The sequence below is a fragment of the Arachis ipaensis genome, chromosome B01 (assembly GCF_000816755.2).
Source record: "Arachis ipaensis cultivar K30076 chromosome B01, Araip1.1, whole genome shotgun sequence".
NCBI classification, from domain to species: Eukaryota; Viridiplantae; Streptophyta; class Magnoliopsida; order Fabales; family Fabaceae; genus Arachis; species Arachis ipaensis.
This window is the reverse complement of record NC_029785.2, coordinates 115940542-115958015: the sequence shown is the minus strand read 5'-3', so window position 1 is coordinate 115958015 and position 17474 is coordinate 115940542. Positions and strand designations below refer to the sequence as shown.

Sequence of the window (17474 nt, the reverse complement as noted above, 5' to 3'; positions counted from 1 at the left end):
TCTCCCTCTTTTCCAAAAAAAAAAAAAAATATCCATTTGACCATTTTTATTTGAGTATTGATCATGTTTCTTCTTTAATTGGGAAATAGAAAAAAATTGAAATCATGAAATTAAAGATACAAGTTACACAACATAAAACAATTTTAGATGAATCAAAATTCCAACCCTAATCTATTAATAGCAAATCTGACCAATTATAAATTTGAAATCACTGAGCTCCCTCAAGTAATGATGTAGGAGTCAAACTTCTCCTGAATTATTCAATATATCATCTTTATAATGCTAAAGTAAACAACAACTTGGTATAACAAGATTTTTTCACAAAGTATAGAAAGTTATCAAACACAACAATATGTATTTACTTTTTTTTTTCTTAAAAAAAAAAACCAAGTCAAAGCAATAAGATTCAAAGTTGGAACCATCAATTGAGGTGAAATCCTCAAGCAAAAAATAAAAGCTTCAAATAGTTTACATTCGACAGGAGACTAAAATACCAAACAAATGGGGAGGCCATCACTTATCAAAGTTGGAAACTTTTTCAGAAACTCAAATGCAAATAAGGAAAAAAGACGAGTCGTGGATCATAAAGTAAATGGGTCATTGATATCAAATGGCTCAAAATAAATTATGTAGAAGTCATAAAAATAGTTGAAATCTCTAGCTAAAATGTGGCATGATGAAGGAAAAGAAGCTAAAAAATGAAGACAAAGACAAGATGAAGTTTTACATGATAAACTTCACAGTGTGATGGAGAAGACTCTGGTGAAGAAGAACAAGAATCCTAAAAATTGATATATAACTTCTTTTAATTTGACCATAAGAGATGATACACTGTAGAACTGTAAATGATGTCAATTTTATGATTTGATATTTAGGACAAATAAAAAAAAGGAGAAAATACCATGCAAGCATTAAAGTAATGTATTTGACAACATCTATTCATTGATTTGGTTGCATCTCAAAATCAACACTCATATAAAATAAAATTCACAAAAATACAAACCAATTTGCCTTTTGAGTTTTGAGTAAGCAAGGCATATAGGGTCAAATTAATCCATCAAAGACAAAAACAGTATCTGAATGAAATCAGACAAGCTCCTAATTTAAGAATTAATTATTATCACACATAACACTAATTTTGAATCATTATATCCATAAATTGAAAATATACCAAGTCATAACATCAGTACTTTAATCATGAGTTATAAAGTCATTTTTAACGGCGTCAGAAACTTGATGCGAATTTTACAAACTATAAACTATCGACAAGTGCACCAGATCGTATCAAGTAATACCACGAAAGTGGGTTATGGTTCCCACGAGGATTAACGGACTAAGCAAGCAATAATCAATTGATTATTCTAGTTAGATAATCAAAATCAAGGGTTTCAAAGCAGTTGCATAAAAATAATAAATTGAACAAAAGCAAGTCATAAGTAATTAAGAAAGAAATATGATTTAAAATAGTTAAAGTTTCAGAGATATTGAAACTTTCGAAAAAACGTTTTTCACTTTTAACCTTGATCAAGAAATGATGTATTTATGGCAAATCATAAGTAATTAAACTCCAATTCCTTAGTAATTCAATTTCTCTAATCCTAATCAATTATCAATTTCTTGATTAACTAATTGTGACAAGAGGTTAAGCCCGTTCACTAATTTAAAAACCACACGATTCTCACGAGCCAAACTTGGTTGATTCGATGTCACTTATCAAGTCCAAGTTTAAAACCTAAGAATCATGAGTAGAAGTTTTCAAGGTTAATTCAATTAATTAACTTTTCCAAGATATTAAGAGAATTCAAGTCAAAGAGAATTGTTTTTCAACACATTCAAATCCTTCGGATGAAGAACAAAATTTTTTTCTTAAGAAAACATTAATGCATTAATCAAGATAGAAAAGCTATAACATTAATCCATAAGAATCAACAAAACTTCTAACCTTAACCAAGGAGATTAGTGGCTCATGCTTCAAAATCAAAAACAGAGTATGAAAAACGGAAAAAAGTCTAAAGCTCCTCCTCCCAGTTTTTCGAGAACCTTATATACTAAACATAAAACAAAACCTAATCATTAAATTCAAACTTAATTCGAAAACCAAAACAAATCTAATCAAATCTTTCACATTCAAATCTTCAACTTTCAATTGTGTCTTCCTGTTGAGTTAAGAAATTAACTAATTATAATTGATGAGGACAAACATTATTTTATTAGGTTAATCACCCAATTAATTTTGATTGTGTTTAATTAAGTGTTGCAGGCCAAAGAATCAACAACCCGATTGGAAGGAAACAAAAACAAGAATTGTAGTGGATCTCTAACCAACAAAGCCCAAATATGGTAAAATAAAAGAAATTACTTGGGCTGAATAGTAAGAAGCAAACCTAAGCCCGAGTTGATCCTACCATGGTGGTACCCTCCAAAGTCAACATTCACTTCTTTCTTTCGGTTAGATTCAGAGAAGAGAGAGAAAGTTTCGTTCCTTGCTCATTTCATCATAGAAGAAAGAAAGAGAAAGCTTAATCCAAAAGGCAAAAGTCTAATCACCCAAATCAATCTAATTCTAGCTAAGTCAGAAGCTAAAGGTGATTTATTTTCATCTGCATACAATTTACTTTCTTCACTCCTTCTCCAACTCTCTGCTACTTTATTCTGGGATAAATGGAGAAAGTGATTTCTGATAATCACTTCTGTGAATCAAAGGCCAAAATTGTTTCTTGGGGACAAAGTTGTAGCTCAAGGGTTCAGATCTGGGATTACCATTGAACAAATTTTTCAATGCTTACTTGAGGCTTTCGATCAAGCAAAAAGGCTCAGATTCAAAGTTCCTAATTTAGGGATTAATTGAAAAGAGTGAAATGGTAAGTTGGTAGCACACAGCTCGAGGAGTTGACTTGAAAGAAGAGCAACTCAGCAACATGCAAGGAGATACAAAAGAAAATTTTTTTCTCTTCTGAAGATAAGGAGAAAGAACCAGAGTTAGAGTTTCATTGAGAGCTTCTTAAGAAGGTTCAATGTCTTGGACAGTGATATCTAAAGAAAGAAATATTCTGCCAAGATGAAGAACTTGATCAGTGTTTGCTCAATCCGGTTCAACCTATAGCAACAGAGGCTGTTGAAGCATTAATCTCCTTCATGTTTTACAGATTGTAATTTTATTTTCAATGTATATCTTTCTGTAATTTCTTGAGTGGTAAAAGACTGAAAGAGAGAGCTTAAGAAAAAGCCAAAGAGTAATAAAAGGCTGAGTGATACACTTGAGAGAAAAGTCTAGAGTGATTTCAGATTTCTTTAGGTTGTTTCTATTGTCTTGTATCTAGTACTTGTGAGGTACCCCTTTCTTAGTTGGGTTAGCACTAAGAGTGAAGAGTTAGATATTAGCATAACCAAGTCAAGTTAGGTTAGAACTTGAGAGAGAAATGATTGTGTCAATCCTTTGGAATTGGTGTATGTAATATTTTAACTATAGTGAAAATTCTACCACTGTTGTGGTGGAGACTGGATGTAGGTTGCATTGTACAAGGCAACTAAATTAGGATACATGATGGTGTTAGCTTCTCTCTTCCCTTCTCTGTTCTGTTTTCTGAAATTCATGAGACAAAACTAAATTGTCTCATAAATGTTCCGCTGCTAAGTTCAAACAGATCCAGATTTAAAGTTTGAAATTAAAAGGTTATTTCATTAAAGTAAAAGAAGGTCATAGATTCAACCCTCCCCCCTTTCTCTAAGCCTTCTACAACCATCACTTCCATTTAAGGCTTCAATGATCCAACCTTTAGCATCCTTAGTGGGCCTGGAGTATTTTCAAAATGACTTGTGGATGCTGGGTCAAGGGACATGTGAAACATTGCCCTATTGGCGTGTAAAATGCCACTCTTTTTCTTCCTTGGGAGCATTATTGTTTGGCGTGTGACACGCCCTTGGCATGGCATGCAAAATGCCACTTCTTGGTTGTCTCTGGAGCTCCCTCTTCTTGCCGTGTGACACGCCCTTGTTGCGGCGTGTGGAACGCCAAGATGGTGCCTTAAAGTGGTCTTATGAAAAGTTGGCCCAGCGTGTAATTCCAAGGAAATGCATGCAAAGAGGCCTCGAAGGCGTGCCATTATGTCACACCCATTGTCTTTAGCATGTAAAATGCCAAATATTCAAGGGAGGTCATGCGTACGCATGACCATGCAAAAATCTTCATTTGCGCGTATGCATGGGGATGCGTACTCGTGAATCTTCAAACTTTTAGTTATTGTGCGTACGCATGGGTGATGCATATGCACAACTCAGCAATCTTCTGGTGTTGTACGTACGTATGGAAAATGCGTACGCGCTAGTGCCCCTTCGAAGGCGTGCCATTTTCACACGCCTATTCATCCTGGCGTGTAAAACGCCATGCATGCAATGTCCCTTGGAATGGTTTTTCTTGGCGTGTGACACGCCACTTCCTTGGCATGTTGCACGCCCATTTCTTATTCAAATTGCCTTGGGTTTGATCCTCTGGAAAGTTGGCCCAGCGTGCAATGCTGTGTCTCAGCGTGTTGCATGCTGTGTTCTTCATTGGGCATGTGGCTTGCCAAAGCTAGGGCGTGTGGCATGCCAAGGTCTCGTGCTACTTTTTCCCGCGGCAAAGAATGGTAATTTACACCCTCATACTCAATGGTCACCATAAACTATTATATATCATTGGAAAGCTCTAGAAGCTTGCTTTCTAATATCGCTAGAACCCCTTCATTTAGACCTCTGTAACTCAATTTATGCTTGTTGGAGTGTGAAGAGGTCAGGGTTGACAACATCCATAAACTCTCTTTGCACTTGTCTTCATTTCTTGGTTCCCTTTGCTTATGCTTTGCTTCTCTTTTGCTATCATTCACCTACAATTATCAAGAAATCAAAGCACATAGTTATCAAGTAAAAAATTATCACACCCAAGAAACCACATAAGATGCTCATGCATCAAATCCCATATGAGCGTTCTCGTGTTATCCAACAAACCCAACTATGATACGAGCATCTACAGGTCCTCTCTAGAGTACTAGGATAAGAAATACCTTGGATGAAGTTGACTTAAACTGCCCTAAGAAATATCATTTGTTTAAGCTTCATATGCAACTACAATAAAGTGGTTGATCCCTAGTAGAAGTGTGGGACTATCAAATGGGTCATCCCAATTTATTTAGGTCCGGCCCATCTAAGTTTGTTGGTTAAACGGGCTGGTCCGTTTAAGTCTGTTTTACTCACGAGCTATAATTTTTTAGCCGAGACCATTTATGGTCAGTCCGATGGGTTAGACGAGTTAGCCCGTTTACCTTTTTATTTTAATTTTTAAAAAACTCTTCTTTCTATATCATAACATTCACCTTAAGGTAGCGTTTAGAAGAGAAACTGAAGCTGAGGGATAAAAAACCAAAAAACTAGGACAAAGACAAAATTAAATCCTTATATTGTGTTTGGTGTAAAGTTTACAGAACTGAATTATGTCTTAGTATCTGTTTGGTGAAAGTAGGTTTGGTGGTGAAGTGAGGGATTAGGGGTAGAATGGAAGTGAGGTTAGAGAGGTGAAGATAGTGGAAGGGGTAGAATAAAAATTTGAAAAGTTAGATGATGGTATTTGAAAATAAATATTATTAAAGTTTTGATACTCTCTGTCCTCACTTTTTGGAGGTAGTGAAAGAATCGAAATTTTGTGTCCCGAAATTAAAATTTTAGTTTCAGTCTCTAGCCACTAAATACAATACTGAGTTCCAATCTTTAAATCTCAGTTTCAATTTTTGCAAACAAACATTACCTAAGTGTACGTGTGCACTGAAAATAATACGGTGGACACCTTAGATGACTTTAAGAAGTAAATTTAAAAATGAGTTATTTTTATTAACTAAAAAAAATCAATTAGTAAAGTTCAAAACAAAACGTGAATAAAACAATTGTGGAGGTGAATAATAGTTATATCTAAAATATACTCTGAATCAATTATAAGAAATTTATAATAAAATATTTTAGTTCTCAACAAACTTTAATTATCAAACCAGTTTTAAACTTTTATTTTGTTAGACAAATTAATCATCACATCAGATTATTCTTCTATATGAAAGGATTGATGTGAAATTTTAAAAAACGGATGTCTTTATTAAATAATGACAAAAATTAATTTATCTAATGTTTTTATTAAAATTTGATATGGAGATTAAGATATCTAACAAAACCATAGTTATTAAAACCAAATCGGTAATCGAACCGAACATTTAATAAAAAAATTATGTATAGAAAATAATATTTTTTAGCTTAACCAGGTTTGATCGGATCGATTCAGAGTTTGACCGAATTTTATCATATTTGACTAAATTTGACCAAATTAATTGCTTAACCGGTTTAAATGATGACCCAACCCACGTTCATGACCAGGTGACTGGATTTTCAGTGGATCGGACCGAATCTGATAGGTATGAACAAAACAAAAGATAAAAATTGATTTCATTGTTAAAATTTATTGAAGATTAAATTATCCAACTAAAAATTAGAAATTCTTTTAAAGACTAATTTGATATATTACTCCATGTATCTATTTTGAAAAGCTGACGCCTGTTCACATTGTACATGTAAATTTCGAGAAATTAATGACACTGGAAATCATTAGTACCTAGAAAGTTTAGTATAGTCTGTTTTATTGTATTGCTTGTAAAACTCAGGAAAATGTCTTACAAAGTAGTTAGTGCAATCGATCCCTCGGTTGAACATTCTTCGAGGATGAAATTATGTACATTATCTATGCACTCTTAACCAGAAAAACAATCCAGTGATTTCAACGGTGCATTGATGCAATAAGTAAAAGCACATCAATTTCGCAGTAGCAGTAATAAAGTAATAAACCAATTACATTCATGGTGTTTTCAAAGCACAAGACCGGATATGAATCTGGGAAAAAAAAATGAAAATTTCGCTAGTATCACATGGAGTTTTAGAAGTTATTATGCATATAACAACATGATTTTTTGTGTAGTAGTCTTTGAGCTAACGTGACTAAATCAGTTCAAAATATACTTCAAAAACGTTTATCAAGTAAATATAGGCATATGGCATCAAATCAGTGTGCAACTATGATTATAAGAAAACACTACACATGCACATCATTCCTAGGCACTGAATGGGGACCCCAGAGCTCCACATAGGAATAGGTTTAAAAGGGTAAATGTACATAGTTTCCATGCTCTAAAGAACTCTCCTAAATGAAAATAGACAAGCTAGTTCAACTAGCCGCAAAGAGCAAAATAGTCACTGCCTTGCCTATACAAGGTAGCCTGTGAATTACATTACCAATGATTCCATGACTCCAGACCCATTTGGCAATAAACCTGCAATGACAAGGGCCGGATATGGTAAGAAATACACAAAACAACTCTTGTAAAGCAGAGTACCAATATAAGAAGCATGACATGTGCAACTTAACAAGGTAGCTCGGAAGCCAAATATGAGCTATCTAACTCGGCAATTCATTATCCTTTCTTTAAATCCAGGCAAAACACAACTAATTGTCTAATTCATCAAGTCTCCCAATATTCTATATGTGTAGTATAGACCACAGGCAGAGTTGAGCAAAAAACTAAATAAGAAAGAAAGAAAGAAAGAAAGAAATGGAAAATGCCGATTGCTTCAACTTAGCATGTTAAATTTCATTTGCCCGGCCATCCACTACAATGAAGTTTCTAGATATATTTCCAAAGTGGCACTCTCACCCTTGTTTCACTACAGAAAAGGATGGGATCCCCCAACCACCAAACCGAAGAAAGGGTTTTTTTTTCTCCCTTCAACCTTATTCCTCAATCTTTCTACTGTCTTTTTAGGCTATACTATTGTTTAACAGTGATTTTAAAAATAAACCAGAGCAAAATGAATGAAACTATAGTTCAATCTAGCATCAAATCATATTAATTCCAAATAGCAATGTAGTAATATATTTTGTTATATTTTTTCCAAACTTTTTAATGAGATTTTAAAGTCTAAGAAGATGCTAAACAACTGGAGGAAGAGCATCTCCCTATCTACAACAATAAGATATAGAAAATTGTGGAAACCACAAAGGGATCAAGCTTATGAGCCATACCTTGAAATTCTGGAAAAAGGTGATAAAATGGAGGTTGAGACAAGAGACTCGAGTTTTGGAATACATATTGGTTTTATGCCGGGTAGAACTACCACGGAGGACATATTCTTGTTAAGGAGAATGATGGAAGTGACCCAGAATAACAAAAAGGATCTACAAATGGTGTTTATTAACTTGGAAAAGACAAATGATAGAATACCAAGAAAGGTCCTATTGAAGGTTTTGGAGAAGAAAGGAGTAAGAATTACACATATTCGTGAAATTAAGAACATGGATGAGGAGGTTACAACTAGAGTTTGAACCCAAGATGGTGTAACATAGGAATTTTCCCATTGGTGTACGATTACATCAATAGTCATCTCTAAGCTCATACCTTTTCACACTGGTTTTGAAGGTACAAAATGAGCATAACCAAGAACCCATACCATGTTAAATGCTTTTTGCAAATGACATCGTCCTTATTGGAGAGTTGCAAGAAGTTTTAAATGACAACCTAGATTTTTGGAGATAGGCTCCGAAAGTATATGATTTGCTCACAAGTCACGCTAAGTCAGAGTATATGGAAGTATAAATTCAGCATACGGAGGAGAAACACTAGTAAAGTGAAAATTGGGGACATCATACCACAAGTAAAGTGGTTTAAGTGTCTTGGATGCATTATTCAAAACAATAGAGAAATAGAAGAGGGCATAAATCATATGATTCAAGCTGGTTGGTAGAAAATGGTGGAGTGCTTTGGGTTTTATATGCCACAAAAAATATCTTCAAAACTTAGTGTAAATTCATCGTACTATCATTAGACCAGCTATGTTGTCTAGAACTAAGTGTTGGGCGAGAACATGAACATAAGTTTAGTGGGCCGAAATGAGAATGATTACATGAATAAACAGCCATACACATATGGCAGAATAAGGAACGAGGATATGAGAAAGAAAACTAATACTTGGAAAACATAACAAGCTTATAAATCAAACATAATTATATTTGCTAAAACCTAAGGAAAAAAAATAATAACCACGACATTATTACCACTTGGGTCTGAATCCTCTATACAAGAAGCTCGTCTTCAAGATAATTATATTCAAAAGTGAACTCAGTTTTGATTCTTTGACACCTGAAAAACAAAATCAACGTAATTCAAGTAAGGGTAACCACAAAGGCAGCTAAAAAGTGCAATCATTGCAAATGTGATAGAAACCTAATAAAAGCTGCTACAAATTCTACTCATTTTATTTTACCATCTAATGATCATGTTTTAAATTTCAAAACAGTGTACGTATATATGCAAAAAGTGATTGCAAATAGTATAATAATTAAGTCTACATACCACCCATGTTGAAGGTCATCATTTGCAATATGGAAATCAAAGTACACATATGTTCCTTGCTCATATTCATCTGTAGCAACTTTGGGCTCTTCATGACGCTGAAACCATGTGTTATACTTTTTGTGGTATCTCCAGGACTGTTTCTTTAGTTCCTTTGCAGCCAAATACTGCTGGTAAGTGTTCTGCATAAAATAACAGATATAAGCCCCACATGATTGACTCATAGAATAACATTAATCACTCGGAATGTTGAAGTACCTGTTGATAATAAAATGCATAAAACAATGTATCAGTGCCAAATGGTTCAAGACCTACTCTCTCCCAAAAAGCAGGATTATTAACAATAGGAGCCTGTGTCTGAGGATAACTAGAAGGTGTTATCGTTGGGTGCCTCTGCAGAACCACAAGAAAATGGGAAAACAAGAACTCATTATATGGCCATATGATAGATTATGCAGTGAACAGGAAGATGAATATGATCGGCAATGCATACAGGAGTATAAGCTCTAGGACGTTCTGAGTCTCTGGGTAGAGGAAGTTTGTAGTGTGCTGCCTCAAGCATTTGCAAATTGTATAATTGATCACGCACTCCACTTGGATTAATACTTGAACTTGATCCAGTGAAACTATCACCAATGGCTCCAAGATCCGTGCCATTTCTTCTCCCAATGACACCAAGGTTACCAGTAGGTTGATTGGGTTGTAAAGGTTGGCCAGGAGACAAATCAATATCTCTGGATGTTTGACCAGCTTCTGCAAGGGAGATGGATACCCCTGCCTGTAGCATAAACAAAAATAGTTGGCTTAGGTCATCCTTAAGTTCACTACACACACACACACACACAAAATATCCTTTCACATCATGTGCACAGAAATCAATCCAAACGCGTCTTTTTCTATCTGCAAGTCAGAAGAGTACAAGTAAGCATATAGCTCTTGCCCAGCTTAACTAGGCCATACAACTGGTTTTCAAATCAGAGGCTATCCAGAAAAAACTCCATATCGTTCAAATATATATAAATTTAAATTTCACTACCTCCTTAGGTAAACATTAATCATGATTGTAAGTTAATGAGTTTTAGTTTAGCCCATTCCTTGTGCATTATTCTCCTGAATCTAGTTCCAAGGGGAAACACTAAGGGTATATTCAGCTCTATAGCAGCTCAACTCTCCCAAGCCGAAGCCAAAATTCAGCTTAACTTTTTCAGCTCCCCTCCCTTACAATATCCTCTCTAATCAAATTGCACCAAATCTCTACTCTCATCTATCTCCACAACCAGACATTCCATTATGCACATTAACACACTTTCATGATTACCTTACTTAGCAACTATTGGACTACATTTTGTCTTACAAGCACAGAAAAGTACAAAACTTTATGTGCTTTCATATGTAATGCAAAAGGATGATATATCTTAAGAATATAAAAGATTAAGACGTTAGCCAGCATACTGGAGAATCTGCAGCAAATGTTGATTTCAAATCATCATCACTTATGAGACTCTTGCCAACCCCAGTACTACCAGTAGATTCAACAGCTGAATCATCAGGAAAATTCTGATGTTGCGGATCTTCAATTTTAGAATTGCCAACATCTGCATAATAAAAAATCTAGGAATTAGGATATGTTCCTCAACTTTCATCATAAACCAATCTTGGTATTTTATTTTGGATATGTTAAATAGGTTTTGATCTCTTGAAACAAATATGTCCACATGTTGAAGTTGATGTATCGTAATTTGCAAATTCATTCACAGCCTAATACAAAGACGTAATTTCCACTTGATCTCAATGATCAGGTAGGAACTAGAACACGTCATGGTATTGGCTGCATTTCAAGAACAGAGTCTTTTTTCAGAGATCAACTACTTGAATCAAATGACTTCCAGGCTTATTGTAAACCATGTCATTTAAATATTCCACAATTTTTCTTAGTATTGAAACAAGAGAACAAAAAAGGAGGAAAGTAGTCTGACTAAAAAAGGGAATAAAACTTATACATCAAAGCATAATATAGTATAGTATTATATACAAGTAACACAAACACCTGCATCTTTGGAAACACCTGACATCAATGACTGTTGACTAGATGGGGAATGGACCGAATTGGGTGGCTGCTGTAGTGTAGTAGTTGACATACCACTAAGACCTGGTGACTGGACTCCAAGGCCAATAGCAGATTGAGAAGAAACAGAGGAACCTTGGGAGTTAAACTGCAAATATTGTAGCATGTCATGCAAAATATATTTTTATCATATATAAAGTCAGGTCATAGAAGGAACTGTGGATTATCATTTAACTAAAACGTAAAACTATAAATATATACGATTGTATATGGAATGGAGCTAAAACAGGATATACATCTACAGAATTCTTTAAAGCATTTTTAAATAAATGAAATTGGGCACAAGACAAACTATCTAGTTGTACATTTAAACAAAGTAAAGCTACCAATCTTCCTACTTTTATGCAAATTTTTCCTATCATTTCTCAAACAGGAGGGATGAGGGAAAACAAAATAAAATAAAAATCAAAACCAACCCCGCATCCAACAATGTAGGGCTACAATTAATCCAGTAGAAAAGACTACAGAGAACATAAAAGAATTATTAGAAGAGACCATTTATATATATATATATATGAGGCAGCCCAATGCACAACAATCCCGTGTTAATGCAACGTCTGGAGAAAGGTCATACCCAAAGGATGTAATGTAAACAGCCTAACTTAATTGTATCAGTGATTGGTTCCACGGTTTGAACCCATGACCTTGAGGTCAAACGAAGACAACTCAACCGTAGATTCCGTAGATGTAGAGAGTTATTTTTAAAATTAGAATTGTAAAGATGACATTGTTGGAATAGAAAAACTAGACACGACGACGTCTTTGGAACAAGCAAAGAAAAGCCCAAAACAGGAGAAATACCTGTTGCAAAAGTGGATTTTGCTGCTGGGCAGAAAACTGCTTAGGATTTCCTCCAAGAGAAGGCATAGTAAGCAGGGTGCTGTGCCCCTGCTGCTGCACTTGCTGATACTTCTGCAAAAACTTTTCCCTTTGATCTGGAGCTATTTCAGTTCTTTGACGAATCTGCACATGAATATCAAAATGAACCAGCACTGTAAGAGGTAAATATTCAACATATACAATAACACGCTACATAGAACAACCCTTCCATTCAACCAGTCAACAGCAGCAAGAAAAAGAATGTACCTATACTGAGTAAAAGTTTCTAGGCCTAGCAGTGTACTTAGCATGTGATAATCTTAAAATATTCGTTCAGATGTACAGATTCAGATTTTAACTTTGAATCTGACACAAAACTACATGTCTATTGGTACTCAGCAATCAATATTATAACACATTCTAATTGCACATACTTCTGGCATAAATGAATCTCTCCTACTTTGAAACCACACAAAAGCTTGCCAAAAAAAAAACATATGACCACCATATATCATACTAAAATTTAAGACAATTTACCGCATCACTTTGGTTCTGGAATGGACTTCCAGGTCTCCATTGCATGCCAGGAACCACAGATGGGGAGAAAACTCTACTAGATACAGCTGCAGCCTCATTAATGGCATTAGAGTCAGCTGAGGCAGCTTCATTAGCCTTCCCAACCTGAGGCAAAATCAATCTGCTATTACTTAATGGGGATACAAGAGGCTGCACCATCCCACTACTTCCACCAAGTCTATCATCAGCTGCCAACATGTTCCTCTTAGTTATTTCAGAGGCTGAAGGGACTGAACCAAGGGTTCCATTGTTAGAAACCATGTTCCCAGCACCAAGAGGGATGCTAGCTGCTGCTTGATTTGAAAGGTTGTTTCGGCCAATGCTCCTTAGTGCTGCATCAGAAAGCGATGGGGATGGTCTCCGGCCAGGGAAACTATTAATCTCTTCTTCCTTCAAAGAGGAAGATTGATTCGCAGAAGGTGAATTCGCAGCATTAGCATTCTCCATGGGACTCCGAACTGAATTCGAACCAGAAAGGACCGATCCAGCAGCTGGTGCACTGGACAAATTATGCGTAGAAACATTCACAGAAAGAGGAGTAGCATGGTTGCCAGCTGGTGTGGAAGTAGCAGAAATAATTCCACTAACTTTCGCAGGTGGAGTTCTTGCACCAATATCAGAATTGCTATCCTGGGATGCTGTGTCATCAGCTTGCTCCTGGAAGAAGAGGAAACACCCTGATGATTAGAAGTCAAAGTTTCCTGGAAATAGAATCAACAATATTGTTCATCAATTTAAAATGGCAGATGCACGCTTGTTTCTACACTCACCAGGTGAAATACCAATAATTATCTGAAAATCTTAACTACTATTACTCTTAATTAGACAGATGCTTTAAGATCACATCATCAAAATTGCTTATAGGCAAAATAAAAGGAAATGGATAGCCCTTTTTTATGGCATGAAAAAAAATAACATCCTAACATTTGATCCCTCAAAAGTTTTCTGAAACCATTCTTATGTTTTCATATCAACAACATTGACTCCTGCATCCTTCCATATAAACATAAACATGAAATACATACAGATGTTTGTGAGGCAGATGCTGATGCTGATTGTGATGCTGAGACAGCCAAAGTATTCTTCAAGCTGAGACTAGGAGTAGCCTACCAGAAAACAAAACAAATCAGGAGTTCCAAAAGGAATTGTATTTACAAGTTAACCAAAAGGGAATGTTATAGGAACCTAGGGTCAAAATAATAAAATAAAAACAGGGTAACTCAGTGCATTAGACTCCCACAATTAAGAGGTTCATGGAGGGTATCTTGTAAAGAGTTAACCACTTCCGAAATTAAAATCCGCATCACCCATCAATTAAATGTTAGACTTCTATAATACATTACCATCATAAACTGCATAGCCCAGCAAGGAATCCAGCAAAATTTGCCAACGTGAAAAATTAATCAATGACCCAATGTGGTAAATTGAATCTACATTTGCTTCAATATGTATTACTGAATGATCCCTTGTATACTTGCAACAAAACAATTGTGAGCAAACAAATACCTTAGATAGGCCAGGGGGGATTGTAACAAGATCTTCAAGAGTCTCCACCTTATCTAAAGGCAATGAGCTGTATAGTTCATCAACATCGCTGAATTCATCAAAGTCCTCCTGCAGAAAAATGAAAAATAGAAGAAACAGAAAAGTTACAATAAGTCGTTCACTATTGCAAATTGTCAAGCATTATGGTAATGATATGTTCAGGTGGTTAAGTTTGAAGGGAAACAGAAGGTTAGGTTTTCATTCATACAGCAACAAACACAACAAACAACTACTATGCCTTGTGTACTGGATGAGGCCAGCTAAATAGCCTCAATAATTCTTCAGTGCCATACTCCTATCATGAACCATGTCAACATAAGAAAATTGAGACAAACAGCAGCAGCAGTAGCAACGACGACAACAAGAAAGCCTTATCTTTCTAGGTGGAGTTGGTTACGTGGATCAAACAATGTCATTGTGCCCTTTCATAAAATAATAGTGAAGAAAGATGTAAAAATGTTCATAAAAATGAATACATAAAGATCGGAAGGTTAAATGACAGCATCTCATTTTGAGTCATCTTCAAAAAACAGAGCAACGTTAATTCAATCCCCTCCAAGCACCTCTATCAAAGCATAATGCATTAAGCACTCACTCCAAAAAAAGACTAAATTAACAACCAAATCAGTGCCCAACTTTTTTAGGTATGATGAATTAGACAAACCTGATTACGCTCTACATAATCATCCAAGAAATCCTTGACATCATTAACCTGCTCCGGACTTAACTCATCATTGTCTAATAGCCTCAAGATAAATTCACATTTCTTTATATGAGCCTTGTGCCGAGTAATTGATGTCTCTAGATGTGTCTGAGAAAGAAGAAAAACATGACATGATGTAAGTGACCGTTCAAAAGGTCAACCATCATTTTAACAGAAATGCTTTTGAGATTTTGAAAACAGTTGATCTTTGCAGAGCACAGAAATGTATGAATGTTTCATACCAATCTAGGTGGCCTGTTCTTTCCTTTCTTGACAGAAAGCCCTTCAAGCTCCGCTTCAAAGTTATCAATCTGAGATTCTAACTCCCCAACCTACTCGAATATTTAAAAAAAAATGATGAGAGCCAGGCACATCATTCAAATTAATATTTTATGAAATTTAAACAACATATCATCAAAGAGAAATGCAACATAAATTTCCAATAAACAGTCAACCTACACAAGAAATTTTATCATGTTGCAATAAGCATGGATATTGGATAATAGATACAAAGCAAACAAGGCTGAGAATTAGCTATCCAACAGTAAGAACACGATGGCAGAAAAGCTATAAACACAAACAAGTTTTAGCCATACTTTGGACGCAAGCACAATAAGCAAACTGGAAAATTATTCAAAGGAATTGACTTCATACCACATTGTTCAACCAATCCCTTGTCTCTGATTTAGCCTTCTCTTTTGGATCCTGTAAGAAAATAGCAAAACACAACGCTCAGCACAAAGAAGGCATAACAAGTAATACAAAACTAGAAAAATAGCAAAGGAGCCTTTTTTTTGGGCATGGTCAGACTTACAGTCTTAGGCTGTTGACCTAAGCCTTCCTTAGAGAATGCTTTGGTCTTTGTCTCCTTTTCACATATCTTAAACCTTTCCATTTCACGTTCAATTAACTTGCGCGCATCCACTAGAGCTTGCTCATAAGAGGCACTAACCTATATCAAAATGTGCCAAAAGAGAAACCATATTATCACAATGAACCGAGGCAGCACAACCACCAAAACACAAGAGCCCCCCATCCCCGCAAGAAAAGGGTATGCAACAAAGCAGGGCAATATACGCATTATTATCATTTACTCAATGGGTTCAAAATGACACAATCATACTCATACCGACATACATCCACTGCATGTGAATTCCTTGAAATCACATCACATTCACATTCATCTAAAATTTCCAAAGTTAACTCATTTCACCAACCATCATAATTCAGCTATTCAGCATATGTATAAAACCCTGATTGATTAAAAACCCAAAACACTGAAGGAACTAACATTCCAAATAAAAGAGCATAAATTCGGCATATCAGTGCGAAATTTAGTATAGCAAGCACCATTTTTTATTTTTTGTATATTCCATTTAGTATAAAGGGAATTTGAACATGCAGTATATCAAGCACCTTCTTGTCCTTGATTTCGCTGGACTGAATCCAAGTCTTAATTTGATCCCTGTACCTCTGAAGCTTCTTAATCTCCTTCTTGAGGTCTGCTTCAAACTTCTCCTTCTGGTTGGCATTATCTGTGTCGTAAACCTAACACAACCCAACCAACGCCGCCATTACTCGCGTGAATTTTCGATCAGCAAAATTTAAAAAGAAAATTAAGATTTAAATTTGACCCAAAAAGAAGAGGTAGGACCTTGTTCCAGATACTATCAAAGACTTCAACACCTTCCTGGACTTTCTTGAGGACGCGATCGATCTCTCCCTGAAGCTTCCGACTCGCACCCATTGATTGCGACTCTCAATTCCAGTATTCGCTCTATTTCCCCAAATTTCCCCCAATTGAAGCTTTCTAGGGTTTGTTTATGCGCTCACTTTCTAGTTCAGACTCAAAAGTTCAGTGGTGAGTGGTGACGCGGAGATTCTACCACGGTGGTTTTTTCTTTCTCTTCGAAGTTTGGTTATCTTCTTTCGCACGTAGAGTCATAAACAGATAGTCGGGTCGGGTATAATTAAATTGGAATCGGGGCCTAAATTATTGCGAGTACCATAGTCATCATAACCGAACTAACATTCGACCTGGCCAAATTATTTGGTCACTCGATCACTAGTTCATTTGGTGAAGTATAGGTTAAACCGATTGACCAGTTATAAATAATAAGAATGAGATTTGCGCTATGTGCGCGAGGCAGTAAATTAACGATAGTATATAATAAATATTAAAAATTATTATATTTTATATAATTAAATTAAATATATAAACTAAAGTTAAATTTAAAAGATATTTTATTTAAAATAATTTGTAGTACAAAAAATTTAGATATTAGAATTATAT

General features: G+C 35.4%; 1 protein-coding gene across 3 annotated transcripts; it reads right to left on the bottom strand.

Moving 5' to 3' along the window:
* Positions 6937–17200, bottom strand: LOC107634256 (general negative regulator of transcription subunit 3). Of its 3 annotated transcripts, none has more exons than XM_021123890.1 (17): positions 16836–17198; positions 16598–16729; positions 15996–16133; positions 15836–15886; positions 15424–15513; positions 15143–15289; positions 14440–14547; positions 13959–14039; positions 12895–13590; positions 12340–12501; positions 11479–11626; positions 10866–11008; positions 9907–10191; positions 9672–9806; positions 9414–9595; positions 9116–9200; positions 6937–7337 (listed from the first exon to the last, which is right to left on the bottom strand). In XM_021123890.1, exons 1-16 carry the CDS (start codon positions 16926–16928, stop codon positions 9134–9136), a joined length of 2658 nt encoding a protein of 885 aa, XP_020979549.1. In that variant the 5' UTR covers positions 16929–17198; the 3' UTR covers positions 6937–7337; positions 9116–9133. The 3 variants fall into 3 exon arrangements, with proteins under 3 accessions (XP_020979549.1, XP_016193297.1, XP_020979552.1); XM_016337811.2 differs by having other exon boundaries at positions 11461–11626; positions 16836–17197; XM_021123893.1 differs by lacking the exon at positions 13959–14039 and having other exon boundaries at positions 11461–11626; positions 16836–17200.